General features: G+C 50.0%; 1 protein-coding gene across 36 annotated transcripts in view; it reads left to right on the forward strand.

Annotated features, from left to right (window-relative positions):
* Positions 1–1,439: 1,439 nt before the first annotated feature.
* KCNMA1 (potassium calcium-activated channel subfamily M alpha 1) overlaps positions 1,440–21,001 on the forward strand; it is a 717,583-nt gene continuing 698,021 nt past the window's right edge. For 9 of the 36 annotated variants that reach the window (XM_032839141.1, XM_032839095.1, XM_032839151.1 and 6 more), the window contains exon 1: positions 1,485–2,073. In XM_032839141.1, the coding sequence (XP_032695032.1) occupies positions 1,696–2,073 (378 nt within the window). In that variant the 5' untranslated portion in view covers positions 1,485–1,695. Of the gene's footprint in view, positions 2,074–21,001 lie in introns of all 36 variants that reach the window. The other 27 variants (XM_032839077.1, XM_032839086.1, XM_032839104.1 and 24 more) reach the window with 13 other exon arrangements.

A 21,001-nucleotide genomic window follows, 5' to 3' on the forward strand; every position in this document is an offset into this window, starting at 1 on the left:
AACTTGTAGTCCAGCTGGTAGCAAAGAGGAAGAGCAGTGTACAGAGGGAGCAAAATTTCTGAGAGCGTCACAAGAGGTTTTCCCCTGTGGTGTAGGGATAGAGGCTGCTGAACAAAACCAGGCTTCTCCTCCTCTTTAAAGGTGGGGGTAGGAGGGAAGACCCTAAATGGGGAAAGGCAGGCTTGAATGGCCCCTTCTCCCAGCTGCCCTCCTCACACAGTGGGGTCTGGGGCTAGATAAAGGGGGAATGACTTTGGGGAACTCAATTGTCTGTTGTAGCCTGCACCATCCCTGAGGCCAGGTCCCCCTTGCTCATTTCTTTTTACTCTCTTAGGCAGGCTCTGTCCCTTAATGAAGAAAATGCAGAAAAACCACCTGCTGCTGTCAAGGGCCAAAGACCACCCGCCAGCCTCCAGCTATGCGTGGGGCACTGGGGCACCTAGGAAGGGGATAGGGAAGAGAGAACTAGAGGCCAGAGGGGGTCGAACTAGGGTGTGTATCCAGAAGGGTCCTCCTCACTCCCAAAGCCCGAGAATTTGGGGGGTGTCCGGCCTGTGGTGTCGATAGCTGGTCACTCCTTCCCTCCCCACCGGGGGATCCTTTGGCAAAAACGGCCCGCCATAGGTGCCCCGCCATCCTCCTCGGGTCCCCCCGGGTTACTCGGCTGGGGGCGCAGCACCTTGGAGAGAGGCGCCCGATCCCGAGTCTTGATTCGGGGCGCTCTACCTTGCGTTCTGGGGCTCAGGGGCTCGTGCCAGGGGGCCGCCGAGGGGTCAGCCTGCCCCCTGTCCAGCTCCGAGCCGAGGCGAGCCGGCGGTGCAAGCCTCCTCCCCTCCCGCCTCAGGCGGCCTGAGCCCGCGCCCGCTCCAGTTGCTGCAGCTGCCGCTGCTGGCGGCTGCGGGGAGCGCGGGGAGCGCGCCGAAGAGGCTCGGGCGGCGAGGACGGGGACGAGGAGGAGCCGGAGGAGGCGAGGAGGAAGAACGAGCGGAGGCCGAGGAGGCTCAGCGGCGTGGAGACGCGGCTCAAGGATCCCGGGAGGCATGAGCTAGCGGCCGGGGCGGCCCGGCAGCCAGACGCGGCGGACCTTCCGTGGCCCGACGCGTGCAGGGGCGGCGAGAAGGAGCCGAGCGCAGCCGGGCACGGCAGGCTGACGCGGGGGCGTCCCGGAGGAGGGGGCTGATCACCCATTATTAACTAGTTGCCACCTAATAAGCCAGGAACGGCGGGTGAGCGGCGCCGGCTGCGCTCGGGGAGGGTCCCGGTCGGGAGCGCAGCGCACTCGCGTGGCGCACGGCTGGCCGGCGCGCGGAGCCGGGGCGGGCCCGGGGGCGGCGCAGACCCCGGGCGCGGGCGGCCCGCGGCGCCCCCTGGCTCTCGGGGCTCGGGGCCGGCGTAGCCCCGGGCGAGCGGGGCGCGGGCCGGGGCGGGGAGCTGCCCGCGCGCTCCATCCCCTCCCCCCCCGGCGGGCGGCCGGGGGGAGGGCGGGCGGCGGCGGCCCGCCGTATATATCTCGGCGCACCCCGCCAGGTCGCGCACAGCGCCCCGAGCCCAGGCGCCTCCCCGCCCCCTCCCCGCGCTCCGCGGCGGCGGCGGCGGCAGCAGTAGCAGCAATATGGCTGTTGATGGGTGTTCGGGGTGGCGCTGGCGGCGGGAGGAGCTCCCCCGAGCCCCTGCGCCGGCTGCCCGTTGCTAGCTATGGCAAATGGTGGCGGCGGCGGCGGCGGCAGCAGCAGCGGCGGCGGCGGCGGCGGCGGAGGCAGCAGTCTTAGAATGAGTAGCAATATCCACGCGAACCATCTCAGCCTAGACGCGTCCTCCTCCTCCTCCTCTTCCTCCTCCTCTTCTTCCTCCTCCTCCTCTTCCTCCTCGTCCTCGGTCCACGAGCCCAAGATGGATGCGCTCATCATCCCGGTGACCATGGAGGTGCCGTGCGACAGCCGGGGCCAGCGCATGTGGTGGGCTTTCCTGGCCTCCTCCATGGTGACTTTCTTCGGGGGCCTCTTCATCATCTTGCTCTGGCGGACGCTCAAGTACCTGTGGACCGTTTGCTGCCACTGCGGGGGCAAGACGAAGGTAACGCGCGCCCCGGGCGCCCGCCCCCTGCGCCAGCCCACCTCCTCGCTCCTCACCGCGCCGTGCCGCCCTCCATCCCTGCCTGCCTTCCCCGCGCCGCCTGCCCTTCCCTCCGCTCTCCCCGCGCCCCGCTTGGCGCGGCGGGCGGCGCGCCGGGGCTGAGGAGTGGCCCCCGACCGGTGCGCTCCGGGACGCGGACGCCCAGTCCCGTCCCCTTGTTTATGGCGGGGTCGCGGGCGGCTGCGGTTGGGGCCGGGCGGGGGTGGGGGGGGGGAACGTGCGCCGCTCGGGGGCCGGGATGAGGGGTAGGGAGAGCGGAGCACGCGGGGCCCGAGGCCGCGGGGGGGCCTCCGGGTGCGTGTGCCGCCCGCCTCGCCCGCCGCGGCCGGGCTCCTGGTGGTGGGAGAGGGGGGAGCACGTCGGCCCGCACTCCAGAAACCTGTTGGGGAGACGAGTTCGTGGAGTCGGACATCAGGGGAAACCTTTCGGGCAGGGGAGAAAATTTTTTGGACTGGGGAATCCCGGGGGAGGAACCTGGCCAGAGGAAGTGTGGGGACCTCGGGGACAGCGAGGGAAAGTTGGGGAGCTGCATCCCAGTTTTGGAGGCAACCCACGGAGGCTGCCACTTTAGGAATGTGGCGAGGTCGCACATCTGATGTCACCTTCCTCCCCATCCCTTAGATATTCTCGTGGAACATACCCCCGCCCCAAGTTCTTCAGCCTCTGTATTCTCGCCCCCACGCCACCTTCCCTAGGTCCCCGGAAATGCCGCCGGCGGCGGGGAGCTGGAGCAAGGAGGTCCGCGCGAGAGCCTCCGAGGCCGCGGTTTCGCGCGGAGCCTCCTCCCCGGCGCTTTTGAGGTGGCTGGATGTCGGCTTAAGCTATTCCTGGCGCAGAGACGCCCACCACCACCGAGGCTCACTACACCTTAAGTATGGTTGCTAGGCTGACTGCCTGGTCTGTCGCCGTGTCCCTAGAGATGTCCTCCCCTCCCACCACCCTCCGCGCACTGGCTGAAGGTGAGGGGCTGGGGCAGTTTTTCATTGAAAACTGCAGAATGGAAAAGAAAGAACTGGAAAAAAAAAAAAAAAGGGGACCGAGCTGCATTGTGTTTGAGTAATTCCCATCCTAGGGGACTTCACGTTTCAGAGGGAGGGGAGATCAAAGGGAATAGGGGACCTTTTCAAGGTAGAGGCAGGTCTGGGTCGCACACCTTCTTCTAGTAAAGTTAATGCCAGGACCCCTCAAACTTCCACAGGGCTCCGCAACTTGTAGCAGCCTCCTTAGTTGCTGTGGGAAGTAGGGAAGCCGGGGGCTGTGGGTGAAGGACAAGGAGGAACCCAGGCTCTCTCTCCTGATCATTAATTATACACCGAGCTGGGTGCTGGAGCTCAGCTGTGTTTTGTGGCAGCACATTTGTGTTTTGGAAAATACTGGTGTGTTGGAAATAAGGGAGAAAAATAAAAGCCATCTCTCTCTTCCTCCTCCTCCCACTTCTCCGGAGGCTTCCAGATGTTGCCCAGGCAGCTTTGGAGTTACCTCCTCCACACAGAGGTTTCTCCTTACTTGTCCAGGTGGGAAACCGCCCATGTTCCAGAGACGCAAACAGGCTAAGCAGACTTAGAACCATGAGACCCCCGAGACCATGCTTCTTGCCTTAGCCTTCCTCTTAACTCCTTGTTCATAGATGTGTTCACTCATCTCCTCCTCTCACGGTCTTCAGTCCTGGAGTTGTTTTTTTCCTTTACTGAGAGTCCATGTCTGGCCTTAGGGGAGGGATAGCTCCTGGTCGTGGGCATCTAAAATGTTCAAAACCACGGAGTGGTTTGGGAGCAGTTTTTAACAACCTCCTCATCCTTAAGGAATTGGGCATTCTTGATCATAACGAAAACTTTTTCAATGAGTCAAAATAAGTTGTGGTGTTTTTGTGATTGTGGGGTTTTAAACACAGCTTCCACGTCCTTTTACCCTAGGGGTCCATGGATATCACAGCAGTCCCTGGGAGGAAATGCTGATTGGACTGTTCACACACAGAGTCTCTTTCATAAATGATGACCAAGCACAACTTGTGTCAATCTTCTCAAGAAAAGAGGTTTTTGGCAATGATCGTTAGGAAAAGCGATCCCTGTCTACTAGGCTATACTTTGTAGCTTTGAGACTGGCTGAGTTGACATAACTGGAAGTTTCTACAAAAAATCAGCCTGGGACGAGAGATGCTTGCAGTTGGTTGGGAGCTTATGAGGCGAGTGGAGGACGAGGTCAGGTCACTTTTAATACCATTAGCGTGCACTTTAAAACACGCCCAGAATCTCATAACGACTTCCCGTTGATTTGGTCACTTGAACCATGCGTAGCCAGCTCATTAATAGTAACTTAGGCCTTTTCTGAGCTTTTCTTTCTACCCCTGAGGGCTGTATTTTTACTGCCATCATGGTTTTTTGTTCTTCATTCTTTTCACTTTTCAAGTATTTGATAGTTGTTGAAGTGTGGTACAGAAGAATGCGTCTGGCCTAAACTTGGAATAATGATTTTAGTGCTAAGCTTCCCAAGCAAACCGAGACTGCTTATGCACAGACGTCTGTCGGCCCTCAGCTGTGCTCGTCCTCACCCTCATTCAGTCGAGATGGTTTGACCAGGAGGTGGGGTCCCATGGAGGGCAGGTGTCTAGCATCTGAAATTCCATGGGAGGTCAGTTTCCACAGGGTGCCCTGACATCACACGTGTTTGGCCTCTGGGAGAGCACCATCTTTTTTGATCAAGGAAGCCAGGACTATGGGCGTGTCTCATGGGGCTTCTCATCTGATTCACACCTTTGGCCTCTGAATCTCAAGTGGGGAGTGACTTTACTGTTTTGAAAAGAATGGTATGTGCACTTTTTTGGGGGCGGGGAATGAGAGCACTAATCACATATCCCCCTGTTGGGAACTTGGGCACAATCATCCAGAACTGTGTTCTTTGCCGTCCTTTTTCACATTATTGTTTTCCTCTGTTGGGTTTCATCAGAGGTCTGTGCTCACGAGGCTGTGACGTTTTGAGGTCCAATCCATTTGCAGACTATAGTGAACAGTGAGCAGCCTAGGCAGCCTGGAGAGGACCGTGACCTTGAAGAAGTCATTTAACATCGCTGGGCTCTTTCCTTGTGTTTAAAATGTGGAGATTAAATTCTGCAGCTTCTGATGCCCCTTCTGCTCTGTGATTCAGTGTCAGTGCTTGGAAGGAGTTGAGAAACTATGGGGAAAGTTTCTAGCCCAGAATGTGTTTTTCAGTTTTTCTGGCAAATTCTTTAGGAATTCAGCCTTGGAGTGCCTCTGCGTCTTTATTCCCGCCTTCTCCTCTTCCAGCACATGGTCTGCTTCTCTTCAGATTAGTCTGGGGAAACCGAGGCCAGCTTTCTGAGGGAGCTATGGCTTCCTCTGGGGAACTTGAATGTGGCCAGGCCTAGGCTTACGCCCGCTCTCAGTCTGAGCTGTCCTCCCTGCAGAAGTTTGGGCTTAATCAAGCCCGGTGTGCATGTAATGAATTATTGAAGTGTCGTCTCCATGGACGTGTCTGAGAAAACAACACGTTTTCTCTGTCAGGTTCATGACTAATATAAATATCAGATCCCATTATGGCTTGGTAACTCCCCAGGGTCTGGTCCAACGTATCCAATCAGGGCTGGAGCTCTGGTGCCTCAGAATTCTTGAGTCCAGATTGGCCCTGCTGCCTCACCTCGTCTTGGAGATTGCCGGCAACTGGATGACCTTCAGCTAATTCTCTCTGATCAGATCACTTAGGGTGGACTTGGAGAAGCTCTCCTGTCCCAGTCACAAGGGAGTTCCCGCTGACCTTCCCTTGAGCAGAGGGCATTTGCTTCCCATTCCTGGCTCTCTCTGTGGAAATGCACACTCTGTGAGGGACTCGGCAGTCAGACCCAAGTGCTGATCCTGGATCTCACACTTATGAGCAGGGTGTCTTTGGCTGGCAGCCATCTGGAGCCTTGATTTCTTCACGTGTAGAAGGAGCATAATGGTGCGTCCTTGGTGGGATGCTTATGGCGAGTAGCAACCGTGGATATAGAGTGCCCAGCCCATGCCTGGCACTGAGCAGGCTCCCTGTAACTAGCTCCACGGAGCGGTCAGTTTGTTTTCTCCTTGATTCCTTGAACGATTTTGGCGCCAGGGGGGCCCAGACTACAGCACATAGAACTTTTTTTTTGGCCCAGAAGGAACCTCTAGATTCTGAAGTCCGCTGTCCTTGGGTCCAACAACCACTTCGGGTCAGACGGAGATTTGAGCTCATGGCTCTCAGCTGTTGCAGGCTGGGGGGTGGGGCGGGGCAGCCAGTGAGGGCTCCTGTATTTTGACGGCGGCTGTTTGCATGGTGGGGACCTCGGTGGCCTGGTGTCGACTATGTTGACCCCATGGGTCTCCAGGACTGGTAGACCTAGACCATGTGAGCTGTTTGGTAGATGGGCAGGGCTGGCCAATGTCACACCATTAAGGGACCACATCCATCCCTGTTATCCCAGTCCAGAGCTCGCAGACCTGTTCCCCTGATGATATCACCATTCCCTGATGATGTCTGATGATGTCACGGTTCCCTGGCCAGGGTTCTCTGTACCTGCACCAGCTTTCCTCAGAACAGTGTTTCCCAAAGTGTGTTCAGGGGAAGTACTTGCCTTTACCTTGTGAGAAACGTTGGGAGTTACGGCACACCTGAGCAGCCCCTTGAAGAGTCACATCACCACAGGCTTGGAGAAATCCTGTGGTAGAGAAATTGGTTAAGCTGAGCTTAACTGTGCTCCCTCTGAGCTGACTTGCCCAGCCATCAAGCCCGCTGTGGCGTACCCAAGAGTCAGCCTGTGACCTTGGGCAAGGACTTTGCTGCTTTGTGCCTCCGTTTCCTCAGCTGCAAATTGGGGGTTGTTGCAGAGCACAGCCCTGTGGGGTAGGTACTCTATCTAGCCCTATTCTATAGACTTTCCTAGGAGGACACTGGTGCCCTGAAGCCTTGGGCTGACTCTGTATCCAGGTGCACTGGGGAGGTAGACCAGCATGCATCAGAGGAAAGGAAGAGCTGCCCTATCATTTAGCGTGGGGCAGAAAGAATTCCAAGGCCAAGACCAAGTGGACCTCTGTTTGCCTTGCTACTGTTCTCCTTCCTGGATGGGGGCATTCATTGGGTGCCTGGTAGTGGGGAATAAGTGCTTGCTTTGGGTCTCTCTCTCTATCTCACTAGGGCAAGAGAAGTGTGCCATTGAAATAGGCCGGCCCTGGACTGCAGTGCCAGGACCTCTTGCTTGAAGTGGGCAGCCGGGGTGTCCTAGCCATGGCAACCTGCGTATCACAGCAGCCCACCCCACCTTCTTGGGCCTTCAGAGCCATGGAGCCCCTGGAGGGCTGCCTGTGTGGCTCTGGTGGAAAGGACTGCCCTTATGCAGTGACGTTGCAGCTCCCGGGCCCTGCGCGGAATCATGGCCTTCGTGGACACATGTCGAGGGGTCAGACAAGGTCAGGCCTCCTGCAGGACCTTTGAAATTCCACAGCCTTTCTGGACCCTGCAAGGAGCAGACCGAAAGTGCCTCCTTTTTTGAAATGCTTCTTGAGTGGGGGGACTCCTGGCCCTGGGCGCACAGGGAAGGAATCTCAGCCTCAGAGCAGGGATGTCCTAGGATTCTGGGTAGAAGTCTCAAGGAATGTTCGTTCAGTTGGATATCAGATCTCTGCTTCCAAGGGCCAGAGAGAACATTTGTTGGTCTAGTCCTGGGGCTTCTCCCACCTTACTATGCATAGGAATCCCCTGGGGAGCCATTAAAATGCAACTTGTGATTCGGAGGTATTGTAGACAGGGGTGGGGGGGGCGCTGGCGAGTGTGTCCCTGCTATGCAGGTGGAGAGGGTTGGCCTCAGACCCCTCTGAGCCGCTATGTGCTGTGTCTGGGCCCTTCCTGCAAGAGCTACTGTTCCGGTGCCTGCTCCTGAGGAACCCACAAGTGCTGCTGGTCTGGGGGTGGGGGGTGGCTGCCAGGGCCACGTTCTGAGGAGGTACAGAGTGTGGTCTGTGTGTGGCCCGCCCAGCAATGTGTGGGCTCTCCCTCGCACCAGTCGGTTACACAGCAAGGGGTGAGGCTTCCTGAAGTCTGGGAGGCCAGTTCAGCCAAACCACCTTCTTGCTAAATTAAAGGCTCGTGGTGTCACCAGGGCTGCACTGTGGTGATGCTCCAGGAAGCTGGCTGCTGGCCACTCCCTCTGGGGTGTTTAAAGTCAGCGGGCAGCGGAACTGCAAGCTTGATTTTCCACAGGGACCTGGGTGGTACTTCCCAAATGGAGGGTTCAGCTTAAAAGGATTGGACTCAAGACAGATCCCGAGTGTGGGGAGACCAGGACGGGTTGGGGGAAGCCCAGTGCCTTCCTCCCTCCAGCTGTTCTTCTGAAGGATTCTAGCAGGTGACATGAAAGGTGCTCCTTTTGTCACCTTAGCACAGTCCTTTGCAGCTCTCACTGTCAGGGACTTTTTCTTTTTGATGTTCTGTTTATGTCGTTCCATTGTCAAAGAGGAGAAGCTGGAGTAAACTCTCAGCCAAAAACATCATCATGAAGAAGGGCTTAGCACAATGTCCAGAATAGGTCCTCAGATTAATCTTATGGTTATGATTGTGGTTGTTGATTTTGCTTTTATGAGCCCCAAACTGAGTGGTGCAAGGGAAAAAAGAAGACCCAGTTGTGATTTTCTGTGACAGGGTGAGAGGAAGAAACCAGTTGTGTTCTCCTGGGGCGTGCACATGTCTGGTCTCTGCAAACCCCTTGAGGTCAGGAACTGAGTCCTATAAACACAAGCACACACCTGTGTTGGGAAGGCCCTTTCCACAGTGCTGAGCTGGGGGCTGGGTGGGAGTGTAGTGTTGTGCAAATACATTTTGCTGCTTTTTCTGGGTAATTCATTAGAAGCTACCAAAAAAGTCTGAGTGAAAGGGAGGGGCTTGATTTGGTGACACGATGATGTTTGATTCATTCCTGGGTTTCAGTTACTTGTACCACCCAGGTCTCTCTCTCAGCCAGTGGCCAGCAAGGCTTTAGTTCCTGATGGACAGGTGTTTGTGAGCTGGATGAGTCAGGCAGGGGAGGGAAAGGCAGCTTCAGAATAATGAAAGATGGAATTTGCTTTGTTTTCGTCATTCTTTGGTGATTGTCTTTGTCTAATTGCCAATTTGGAAATGTAGTTGACACTCTAGGTCCAGAATGGATATACTTAACATCCTCATCTCCCTGTAAGATCTCATTACCTGTATGACTAATGCTTCTTTACATGGCCAAATGCGAAATTATTTAAGACATCTCATTCACTTTGTATTCTCCTTGCTGTTTCATTGGCCTCCATACCTGGTTTTCCGAGGGCCCCAGATCTGGTTTACTCTGGACATTTCAAAGGTAATTAGCTGAAATGCCTGTATTCCTCTCTTCTCTCCTTCCTGCTGCCCTCCCTCCCTCCCTCCCTTCCTTCTTTCGTTCCTTCCCTCCTTCCTTGTTTTCTTCCATAGTGACTCCTGCCAAGTCTGGGAGCAGAGACTGAAGTTGGCAGATCAGTGGACAGCAAACAGGGACTTGATCTCGCTAGCTTAGAAGCACATGGCATTACGAAGTCATAGAGGTGGAAGGGAGATTTAGGGCCTGGGTTCCACTTCCTCCCCAGTGCCAGTGCTAGGAGCCCTGTGCGCCATCATCAGAGGGGTTGGAGTTGTTCATAATCTTCTGAGGCCGCTCTTTCATGGAAGACAACCCACTTTGGAATGAATGAAAAGATCTTTCTCTTGGCACTAATGCCTCTTTTTTTCTGGTCTGTTTCCATGACACACAGAACAAATCTTGGTGGTTGATAGATTTCAGGTTCTAAATCCAGCCCAAGAAGGCCCAGGGCTGGGTGGTGGTTAAAATCGGCAATATTGCTGGGGGGGTGTCTCCTCCTCTCAGGCTACTTTCTTTTTCTCTTAATGACTTCCTGGTGTCCTTCACCGGGGGTTGTGACGTTTCTCCTTGTCCTATTCCCCAAAGTTTGGAAAGTGGCCTATTTCACTGTTGGTTCTGATTGTTTGCCCTCCAGAATGTGTCTGGTCTTGTTGGAAGCTGTGGGTGGAGGTTTTGGCTGTGTCCCGGCCTTCAGGTTACCTCTTTGTCGGTGACACATGCACTGTGTTCCAACGTTTAGTTCCCTTCACGGTTCAGTGTGGGGCTTGGCTGGGAGCAGATATGATTCTGGGGCCGTGCCTGGAATCCAGATGTAGAGTGTGGATCCTTTGCGGAGACACGTCCGTTGAACTCTGCTTTTTAGGTGTTGGCTGTTCCTGAAGGAGACTTTCTGCTCTTTTTGCACCATTTAAGTAGAGCTTCTCCTTAAGATTGAGGGTTGTTTCTCCCAAACACTCTTCTTACCTCTTCTCTGGGCTTCCATATACCACCGTCGCCATTTCTCCTATTCTGTGGAACAGAAAGAAACCAGAAAAGAAAAGAGAACATTGAAGAGGAGAAGGCGAGGGAGAGTAGGGGTAGAGGGAGATGTTCACACAACGAAACATAGAATTTCTCTTCTGGGAGTTAGAGGTCAGTTAAATATGTAATCGGATGGATTTTGTTTTTAGTTCATGCACCTTTGTCTTAATGAGTAAGTCAGGACAATGAGTGAGTAAGTGACCTTACCCCCAAGGAGTGAGACATTATGTAAAGACCAGTAGAAGGATCATTTTCACTTTTGGAAGATGGTAGCACTTCCAGTGAGAAGTATTGTCTAGTTAAGTGATAGTATGGGGCCTGGGTGGCCCGTGGCTCAGAGACTGGGGTCCCAGGCCCCGTGGGGATCTTTTTTTGGTACCTGTTATACAGGAGCAGAACCCTGCCCTTCTTGGGGAGAACCTTCTGCCCTGACTTGTTTTCCCTTTATGTGACTTTGGAGTATAGACCCTTTATGGCTCTGGAAGGGGAAAAAGTGTGTATCCAGTGATCATCAAGTGGCGAACTCAGAGAAAGGGCTCTCGGGCTTGTAGGAAGGTTTGGAAGATGGCCGGGTTTATCCAAGTGCTGGGGATTTTCATGACCAACATTATCTGACAACAGCTTTATATACATTGTTTTTTTTCTTCTTTGTGCATCTGGGCATAGTTTTCATAAAGTGCTTTAGGAAAAGGCTCCCAGGAATTGTTTTGTCTACCCATGAATTATGACCATTTTTCCTGTGGATTGTGTCAGCCACAGCTGATCAGTGTGAGATTCTAAAGGGTGTAGGAATGGTGTCTTTAGCCCACAAGAGAAGTCAGTGGTTTGTTTCAGTCTTAAAAATGGCATCCTTTCCTTAAGCTCGTGTTCAACCCTATTTTCCTCATAAGATTTCTTTTTTTTTTAATTGAGGTATAGTTGGAATACAGTACTATATTAGTTTCAGGTGCAAATGTAATAATTTGATATTTATATCTTGTGAAATGATCACGACAGTAAGTCTAGTATCTGTCACCATATATGGTTACAGAATTTTTTTCTTGCTATGAGGTCTTTTAAGATCTATTCTTGTAACAATTTTTGAATATGCAACATAGTATTATTAATAATAGTTGCTTTGCTCTGCATTAGATCCCCATGACTTACTGATTTTATAACGGCAAGTTTGTATCTTTCTTTACCTATTTCTTATACCCTGCATTCCCAGCTTTGGCAACTACCAGTCTGTTCTGTTATCTTTGACCTTTTTTTTTTTTTTTTTGGAGATTTCACATATAAGTGAGATCGTATGGTATTTCTCTTTTTCTGTCTGACTTATTTTTTTTACTTTACTTAGCATAATGCCCTCAGTACCATCCATGTAAATGGCAAGATTTCTTTTTTATGGCTGAATAATACTCCATTGTCTGTCTGTCTATCTTTCTGTCATCTATCACATTTTCTTTATCCATTCCTCTGTCAATGGACACTTAGGTTGTTTCTGTATCTTGCATATTGTAAATAATGCTGTAATGAACATGGGGGTGCATATATCTTTTTGATTAGTGTTTTTGGTTTCTTTGGATAAATGCCCCTAAATGGAATTGCTGTATCATATGGTAATTCTATTTTTAATTTTTTTGAGGAATCTCCATAGTGTTTTCCAGAGTGGCTGCACCAGTTTACATTCTCACCAACAGTGTACATGGGCTCCCTTTTCTCCACATTCATGCCACGTTATCTCTTTCTGATAATAGCCATTCTAACTGGTGTGAGGTGATAGCTCATTGTAGTTTTTTTAAAAAAGATTTTATTTATCTAATTGACAGAGAGGCAGAGAGAGCACAAGCAGGGGTAGTGGCAGGCAGAGGGAGAGGGAGAAGCAGACTCCCTGCTGAGTGGGGAGCACTGTATGGGGTTCCATCCCAGGATGCTGAGATCATGACCTGAGCAGAAGGCAGATGCTTAAATCCACTGAGCCCCCCAGGCGCCTCTCATTGTAGTTTTGGTTCGCATCTCCCTGATGATGAGTGATGTTGAGCATCTGTTGGCCTTCTGGATGTCCTCTTTGGAGAAGTATCCATTCAGATCTTCTGCCCATTTTTAAATATCAGGTTGTTTGCTTTTGTTTCTCTTTTGTTATTGAATTATGTATGTTCTTTACATATTTTGGCTATTAACCCCTTATCAGATATATGATTTGCAAGTATTTTCTCCCAGTCAGCAGGTTGCGTTTTCATTTTGTTGATGGTTTCCTTTGTTGCACAAAGGTTTGTTTAGTTTGATGTAGTTCCACTTGTCTATTTTCGCTTTTGTTGCCTTTTTTTTTATTTTTTATTTTTTTATAAACATATAATATATTTTTATCCCCAGGGGTACAGGTCTGTGAATCGCCAGGTTTACACACTTCACAGCACTCACCATAGCACATACACTCCCCAATGTCCATAACCCCCCCTCCCCCAACCCCCCTCCCCCCAGCAACCCTCAGTTTGTTTTGTGAGATTAAGAGTCACTTATGGTTTGTCTCCCTCCCGATCCCATCTTGTTTCATTTATTCTTCTTCTACCCCCTTAACCCCCCACGTTGCATCTCCACTTTGTTGCCTTTGTTTTTAGTGTCAAATCGAGTACATCATGGCCAAGACTGATGTCAATGAGCTACTGCCTGTGTTTTCTTCTAGCAGTTTTGTGGTTTCGAGTCTTACATTCAGGTCTTCCATCCATCTTTAAGATTTCTTGTTTAACTGCAGCGTTTTACACTTTTATCCTTAATTGTAAGTGGACTATATATTCATTGTAGCAATGTACAGCAAGGCATCAGGAAAGAAAAAAAGACACCTTATACCCACTGGGATGGCTACTATTAAAAAAAAAAAAACAAGAAAATAACAAGTGTTGGCTAAGCTGTGAGGATTTGGAATCCTTGTGCACTGTTGATGGGACTATAAAATGATACAGTCACTGTGGAAAAAAGTATGGTGGTTCCTCAAAAAAAAAAAAATTAAAAATTGGATTACCATATGATTCAGCAATTCCACTTCTGGGTACAAATCCAAAAGAAGATATTTGCACACCCATGTTCATAGTAGCATTATTCATAAAAGCCAAAAGGTGGAAGCCACCCAAATGTTCACTGACAGATGAATGAAAAAACAAAATGTACTATATACATACAGCGGCATATTATTCAGCTGTATAAAGAAAGGAATTTCTAAAACATGATACAATGTGGATGACCCTTGACAATGTTATGCTAAGTGAAATGGGCCAGGCACTAAAGGACAAATACCGTATGGTTCTATTTATATGAAGTACCTAGAATAGTCAAATTCATAAAGATGGAAGTAGAATGGTGGTTCCAAGGGACTATGGTGGCGGGGAACGGGGAGTTGTGTAATGGGTACAAAGTTTCAGTTTGGCAAGATGGAAACATTCTGCCCAACAATGTGAATATACTTAATACTCCTGAAATGTACACATAGATATACATTTAGGTTGGTTAAGTTCTATGCTATGCCTGTTTTACCAGAATTAAAAAAAAAAAAAAAAAAAGGAAAAAAAATTCCTTCAAACTCTACCTCCTGGAGATGACCTCCCATTATCTTTGGGCACATTTTCTTCCCAGACACATTCTTCACTGTGGTGCTCATGTTTGTCCTTGGGGCAGCTAGTAATTTTCCTCTAGGGGTTGGTAAATGGCAGCCCTATGAGAAGCACCCAGCCTGACCTCTTTTGATTTAGATGGTGTCCACACTGAGAACAGATGGAACAACCCTCCTTCTGCCCCTGGAGCCTGGTTTAATGGTGTCTATTCTTTTTTTTTTTTTTTTTTTAAATTTTATTTATTATTTGACAGAGGGGAGAGAGATCACAAGTAGGCAGAGAGGCAGGCAGAGAGAGAAGGGGAAGCAGGCTCCCTGCTGAGCAGAGAACCAGATGTGGGGCTTGATCCCAGGACCCTGAGATCATCACCTGAGCCGAGGGCAGAGGTTTAACCCACTGAGCCACCCGGGTGCCCCAATGGTGTCTACTCTTAGAGTGAAGTTAAAAGCTGCGGGAGTTTTGATTTTTGACCCATGAGTGGCTCTGGTGTCTTAGGCAAGTCATTGTCGCTGGGCCTCAGTTTTCTTATATGTAGCATGTTCTCTGATTCAGTGATTTCAATATATAACCACTTCTTCCATCAGATTCTAAAATTATCATTTGTGGCACGGCTGGATGGCTCAGTGGGTTAAGCCTCTGCCTTCGGCTCAGGTCATGATCTCAGGGTCCTGGGATCGAGCCCCGCGTCGGGCTCTCTGCTCAGCATGGAGCCTGCTTACCCCTTCCCCTGCCTGCCTTTCTACCTACTTGTGATCTCTCTCTCTCTGTCAAATAAATAAATAAAATCTTTAAAAAAATAAAAAATAAAATTATCATTTGTACCTGATGAAGAACCCAAGAGCAAATCATTCAAGGCAGACGGGCAGCTCTGGTTCTATTATAAATCATGAGAGTGAAATCGGACTGATGTGTCCCCGAGACATCAGTACTGGCTTTGATGAGGTGGCATATTTAAGAATTACGATCTAAGGATATAGACCTTTTTGGAAATACCTTCAAACTTGTCATTAAAAAAAAAAAAATCTCAGAAGTAGGATTTTAGGACTCTGCTATTACTTCTAAGGAAAGAGCCACATCACTGTTGGGGTTTTAGTTATACTTTTTGGTGTGGAGGCAAGGCTGAAGACGGCTTAGATTACAGACTGTAAGTGGTGCACTGTGATAGGCTGGCTTTGTGGAGGCTGGGCATAAAAAGAAACCTCTCATTAAAGAGAAGGTCGGGCAAATCAACCTACTTTGATGCTTTTCCTTGACTTGCCCCCGAAGGCAACCCTGGAATGAGAATGCTCCTCTTGGCTCTGTTCCATGGAGCATTCCAGCCTCCAGAAGCCAGGATGGGATGATCAGAGCTTCTGTGGTAAAGGAGCTAGTATCTGAAGGGAGGTTCCCCACACGCTCAATAACTTCGGAAATGAAATCGCCCCGCCCCCAAACTGTGAGCGGCTAGTACATGACAATGGAGCGAGTAGTCTTGGGTTACATAAAACATCAGTAAGATCATGCTACCGGGGGCCACGGATTGTAGTTTAACTTGTCACAGACACATGACACCAGCGCTTCACAGATCTGCAAGGTTCCAGGTAGCTTTTGGGTATTACCGAGTGAACTGGCGATGTGTGTAGGGCTTGACGATGCCCAGATGAAAGAACTTCTTTAGATTTTTCTGTCGTGTCGTTACGCTCATATCAGGGGGTGCGGATATCCTGTGAGAATTTCTTACAAAACGAAACTGAAAGTTGAGAGGGTAGTTATTGTATCTGCTGTACTGAATGGTTGATTTATAGCCATGAACCAGATATGACAGAGATTTCTACGACTCTGGGTACCTTTTCATTTTCTGGTGACAGGCAGTGCCAGCGCTATATTTTTAATTGGTCCCTTCTTTAAGTCAGGAGCTGAAATGTTATCATGCAAATCTCTCCTGAGTTGCATGGAAACTAATAAAATCACAAAGGTTTCTATTTGTACTCTATGAACACAGACTGTAATGAAGCTGAAACAGCCATCTCTAGGGGATGGTGCTATTTAAATGCAAGGCAGGGCTTTCAAAGGATTCTAATGGTGAAAAGAGAAACCAGCAAGCGAGCAGTTCCCTGCTTGCCTCCCCACTCGCCTCCCCACCTCTAGGCACCTCTTCACCTACACTCTGTACTGTACTTCCTGACTTCAGGAAGAACCAATTTAAAACAAAGACCTCTAATCTCTAATACATCCTGTCTTTCACCTGTTGTAGCAAACAGCAGTCGGCTCTCAGACAGCCTTTCTTGGCCATGTGCTCCTCCTCCGCAGACATGGCATGGTTCCCTACCCTTATTGGTGCTTTTGTTCTGGTAAGTCTATGTGAACTGAAGTAACTGACTTTTTAGGGAAGAAAATTAATAACAAACTCTTTTTTCGAGTACTTACTATGCATCACTGTTTTTTTGTTTGTTTGTTTGTTTGTTTTTTAAAGATTTTATTTATTTATTTGACAGAGAGAGAGAGATCACAAGTAGGCAGAGAGGCAGGCAGAGAGCGAGGGGGAAGCAGGCTCCCCGCTGGGCAGAGAGCCAGATATGGGGCTGGATCCCAGGACTCCGAGATCACGACCGGAGCTGAAGGCAGAGGCTTTAACCCACTGAGCCACCCAGGCGCCCCTATGCATCACTGTTTTAAGCTCCTTATGTTTATTTTAGCTAACCTTCCAAACAGTCCTATGGAGTAACCATGTTTATAATCCCCATTTTATAGATCAGAACACTGAGGCACATAGACTATATCTATATATCTAGATGAATTTTTGGATAACAGACTTTGGGTGCTTACTATGTGTCTGGTGATTTCTAGGCTCTTTGCATGTATTATCTTATTTAATCTTCACAAAATCCAACAAAATACGTGATGGCGCTACCATCACTTTACAGATTAGGAAACTGAGGCATGGAGAGATTGAGTAATTTGCCCAGGGTCACAGGGGTGAGGGGTGGAGTCAGGTTTGAGTCCAGGCAGGCAGGCAGGCACTGGAGCCTGCGTGTCTCCCCCTTGCCCTGTACACCTTCAAGCTCATCCATGCCACAGAGTGAGAGAAAACATGAGGGTGTAGATAGGACTGAAAAGAAGAGCTGGTGTGTGGAGATTGCTCCCTCGTCCCTAAATGAGGTCTAAGATCCCTTAGACAAATTCAGAGAATTCTATACTGTGAGGATAGAAATGAACCTTACAGGTTATCTAGTCCTTTTAATCTCTCTAAGTCTTGTTCTTTCTTGCTAGAACATGGGATCATCACCTTTTCTCTACCTGACTGGCAGGTATGCTGTGTGCAGTTGTATAGGTTGCTTGCTGCACAACTCTAGGGCTTCTCTGAGATTCATATCAGATAATACATAGACTTTAGGAACTATGGCACATGTACCATATCTCTCTTTTGGGAGGTATTTGGAGGTGCAGAATAAATATGGGGCATTTTTCTAAGTATCAGTCTTCCTTGAAGTTTTGAATACAACCACTATTTTTTTTTCCAAAGATTTTATTTATTTATTTGACAGAGTGAGTGAGAGAGAGAGGCAGAGAGCAAGCACAAGCAAGGGGAATGGCAAGCAGGGGTGAAGCAGGCTCCCCGCTGAGCAAGGAGCCTGACGTGGGGCCCAATCCCAGAACCCTGGGATCATGACAGGAGCTGAAGGCAGCCACTTAACCTACTGAGCCACCCAGGCACCCCACAACCACTGTTTTTGATATTAACACATGCACAGGAGATATTAGGAGTAGGGTGCCAAATTCAAGTGTATTTTTAAAATCTTGAGGTGTGTATGGTATGTGTGTATTTGTGCATGCCCCTGCAGGAGAGCATGAAGAGTGGAAAAGTTTGACCCCCACAGGCAAAGCCTTGTCATTAAACTGTGAATGTAAGCGTCCTGATGTGGCGTGATGCATTATTATTCCCACATGCTATTTGCTCATATTTGAAACTCTGAAACTGTGTTATTAAAAGAATGGGAGTTCTATGAAAAGCATATAACTATATCTGAATTCCCCAGTCTGTTATAAATAAAGCACATTTCAGATGTCAGTAGGGCAGAGAATTTAATCTGTGCACTCGGAAGAAGGTAGTGCTAACTCATTCAGTGGTTATGAATCTTCCCTTGCCTTCGAAAGATCAATTCCTTGCCACTCTCCACCTCCACAGCCTGGAAATACATTATTGTATCACAATATGGATTTCTTTCTAGACCATTGGGTATTGTGGCCTTGCGTCTGCCAGAGCCCATGCATGGAATATCTGGAAGCAGGAGATGAAGTGGTCAGTCTGTGAGTCTTTATTAGCATGGCTGTCCTTCTCCCAGGGAAACAGACTTGTATAAGGCATTGTTTCCTCCGGGGCAATGCCAATACCCACACTACCTGCTTCCTGGGGGCACCATTCACCAGTCATAGTCATGACCGATGCCCCTGGAATTGTGCAGTGTACATCTCACACGTCTACCCTGGTGGCTTTTCTAAGTGTCTAGCTGGGTTGTATACACTTACGTAAGAAATTTTTAAAAAGTGCAAGGCCCTTAATTCTCAATGGCCAAACAAGTAAGAGAAACATCAAGAACTTGAGGTCCGGAAGAGGTGGAGAACTCTGAGAATTGGTCGGAGAGGGGGTGGCCAGATGGAGACCACTGGGGATGTAGGGGTGTGAAAGTGGATCAAGCCCTGGCCCAGCTCTGGGACAGGCTGTCTCCATGACTTCTGACGATGGTGCTGTCCTGACATGATGGAAAAGGGCTCCTTGGCGCCCACACTTGTTCTCACCCTGGAGAAGAGTGAATGCTGGGGGCCGGCCTGTGTGTGTCCCTAGGGCCTGTGCACGAGGAATAACAGGATCCAGAGGATTTGGAAAAGGCCTTTCCATTGCCAGCTGTGCTATTTTTAGCTCCCTCCCACGGCCTCTGCTGTCCCCAGGTGTTTGTCAGCAGAGCACCCTGTGCCTATATGGAAAATGGCAGTGGGAGCCCAGGCCTGCCCGGTAGGCCACAGCGGTATCACTACCGGGCCCGTCGGCCAGGCCAGATCTCTCGGGCTGGCAGGCTGCTGCAGGGTGCTTGCATAACTGGCCTTTCTGCTGGTCGTGGTGCCTGCTGGTTCTGGGTGAGGAGGTCGGGCCAGAGTAAACAGGTCTACACCCCATGGCCCCTCCCTGAGCTCTGGTGCACTGGACGGGGCTCATGGGCCTGGTGATGAGCTGGCAGAGTCAGGAGCTGCTTTGGCTGTGTTGCTGCCTGACCGTTGCTGCAGAGTGCCCAGGGCTGAGTGTCATGCATGTACTGGGAAGTGTGCAGATGGCCTGGCCTGGCCCATGGGTAGTCCAGGTGTGGTAGAAGGCCCGGTGTGACCTCAGGGATGGCTCACACCTTCCCTTTTAACTTTTTACCTCCCCCATTCTTTGAGGCTTGGCTCACTTGCTGGGAGTGTCACCTTTCCTGGGAAGCCTTCTGCACTGCATGGTCTGAGCCAGGCCTTCCTCTGTCCTCTGACCCTCCCCACTGTGTGTTCTGCCCATCCTGGTGGAGCATAATGCCTCTGCTGCCCCTTGTGGACAGGGCTGGTAGTTCTCCTTTTCTGACCTGTGTAGCTTTCGGGGGCTCCTGGAGAGCAGGTGGTGCGGGTCTGCCAATCAGTGATGGTGGGGTGGCTAGTCCTCAAAGAAGGCCCTTGACAAACCAAGCCTCCTGGTATTCATGCTCTTGGGTATTCCCCTGCTTTGAATCTAGCCTGTGACTTGCTTGTCACCAGTGGAATGAGGTGGGGATGTCTTGAGGACTTCTGAGACTAGGTCAGAAAAACCCTTCCAGGTTCCCTCTGGAAGCCAGCCATCATGTATAAGATGTCTGATTGTCCTGAGATCACCATCCTGTGAAGTCCAAGCTACAGGGACAGGCTTGGAGTCTGAGGTGCCATATGACGATGAGGGGTAGGGAGAGATACTCTCCAAGGAGTATCAAGGCACCAGACATGGTGGGAAGAATCCATCTTGGAAACAGATCCTCCAACCCCAACTGACACAATCAAAGATGTTCCAGCTAGCTCATCCCTTCCTGAATTCCCGACTTAAAATTGGTAAACAAAATAAAATGATTGTTTTAAACCACTACATTTTGAGATGATTTGTTATGCAGCAATAGATGACTAGAACAGATAGCTATCATGTAGGATGGTCCTTCTACCAGATCTGGCTCCTGGCCCTTTCTCTGGGTTCCTCTTAGTCTCTCTTCCCCAATGCTCTGGAGCCAGCCACATGGGACTTTCTTCTTGTCACAGATGATCTTCTATCTGCCTGGAATTCTCTTTCCTTGTGTTTCCTCTCCCATTCTACTTAGCTGGCTCCTGTTTATCCATTGATGGGCTGGTGAGTGTTTAATCTCTAGGAAGAAAGTGCCTATTTGTAGCATTTGCCAATTCCTATGGTTTGAATATCCGCACCATGGCTAGTTTCAAGATACCAACATGGTGTCTTGGAACATGGAGGCAGGGGCTGTCACCCACGTTTTGCAGATGTGGAAACTGAGGCTCAGAGAGTTTTACTTTCCTAAGGAAGTCATGGATAGACCTGGGTTCTAGTCTACATGGCCTCAAAGACCATGCTCTTTCCAGGACACTACACTATTGTCATGAAGAACTTGTAGTTGATCGTGAGCACAGGTGATCTTCATTTTGGGCTGTCTTGTTTCTTCTAGACCAGTGGTCCCTCCACTGCTTCTCTTGAGTTGCTGCTGCTTGTTCTTCGTCATGCTTACCATGCCTAACCAGTCACAGCTGCTGACTTCTCTCTGCAACTGTATTATGGTATGTAGACTCTCTGGTGCACGCAGTGGTCACAGAAGCAGTGAGTCAACAGGGACCTGTGAGTCCATCTGAA

This window comes from Lontra canadensis, unplaced genomic scaffold (genome assembly GCF_010015895.1).
Source record: "Lontra canadensis isolate GAN:19392208 unplaced genomic scaffold, GSC_riverotter_1.0 scaffold3, whole genome shotgun sequence".
NCBI lineage: Eukaryota > Metazoa > Chordata > Mammalia > Carnivora > Mustelidae > Lontra > Lontra canadensis.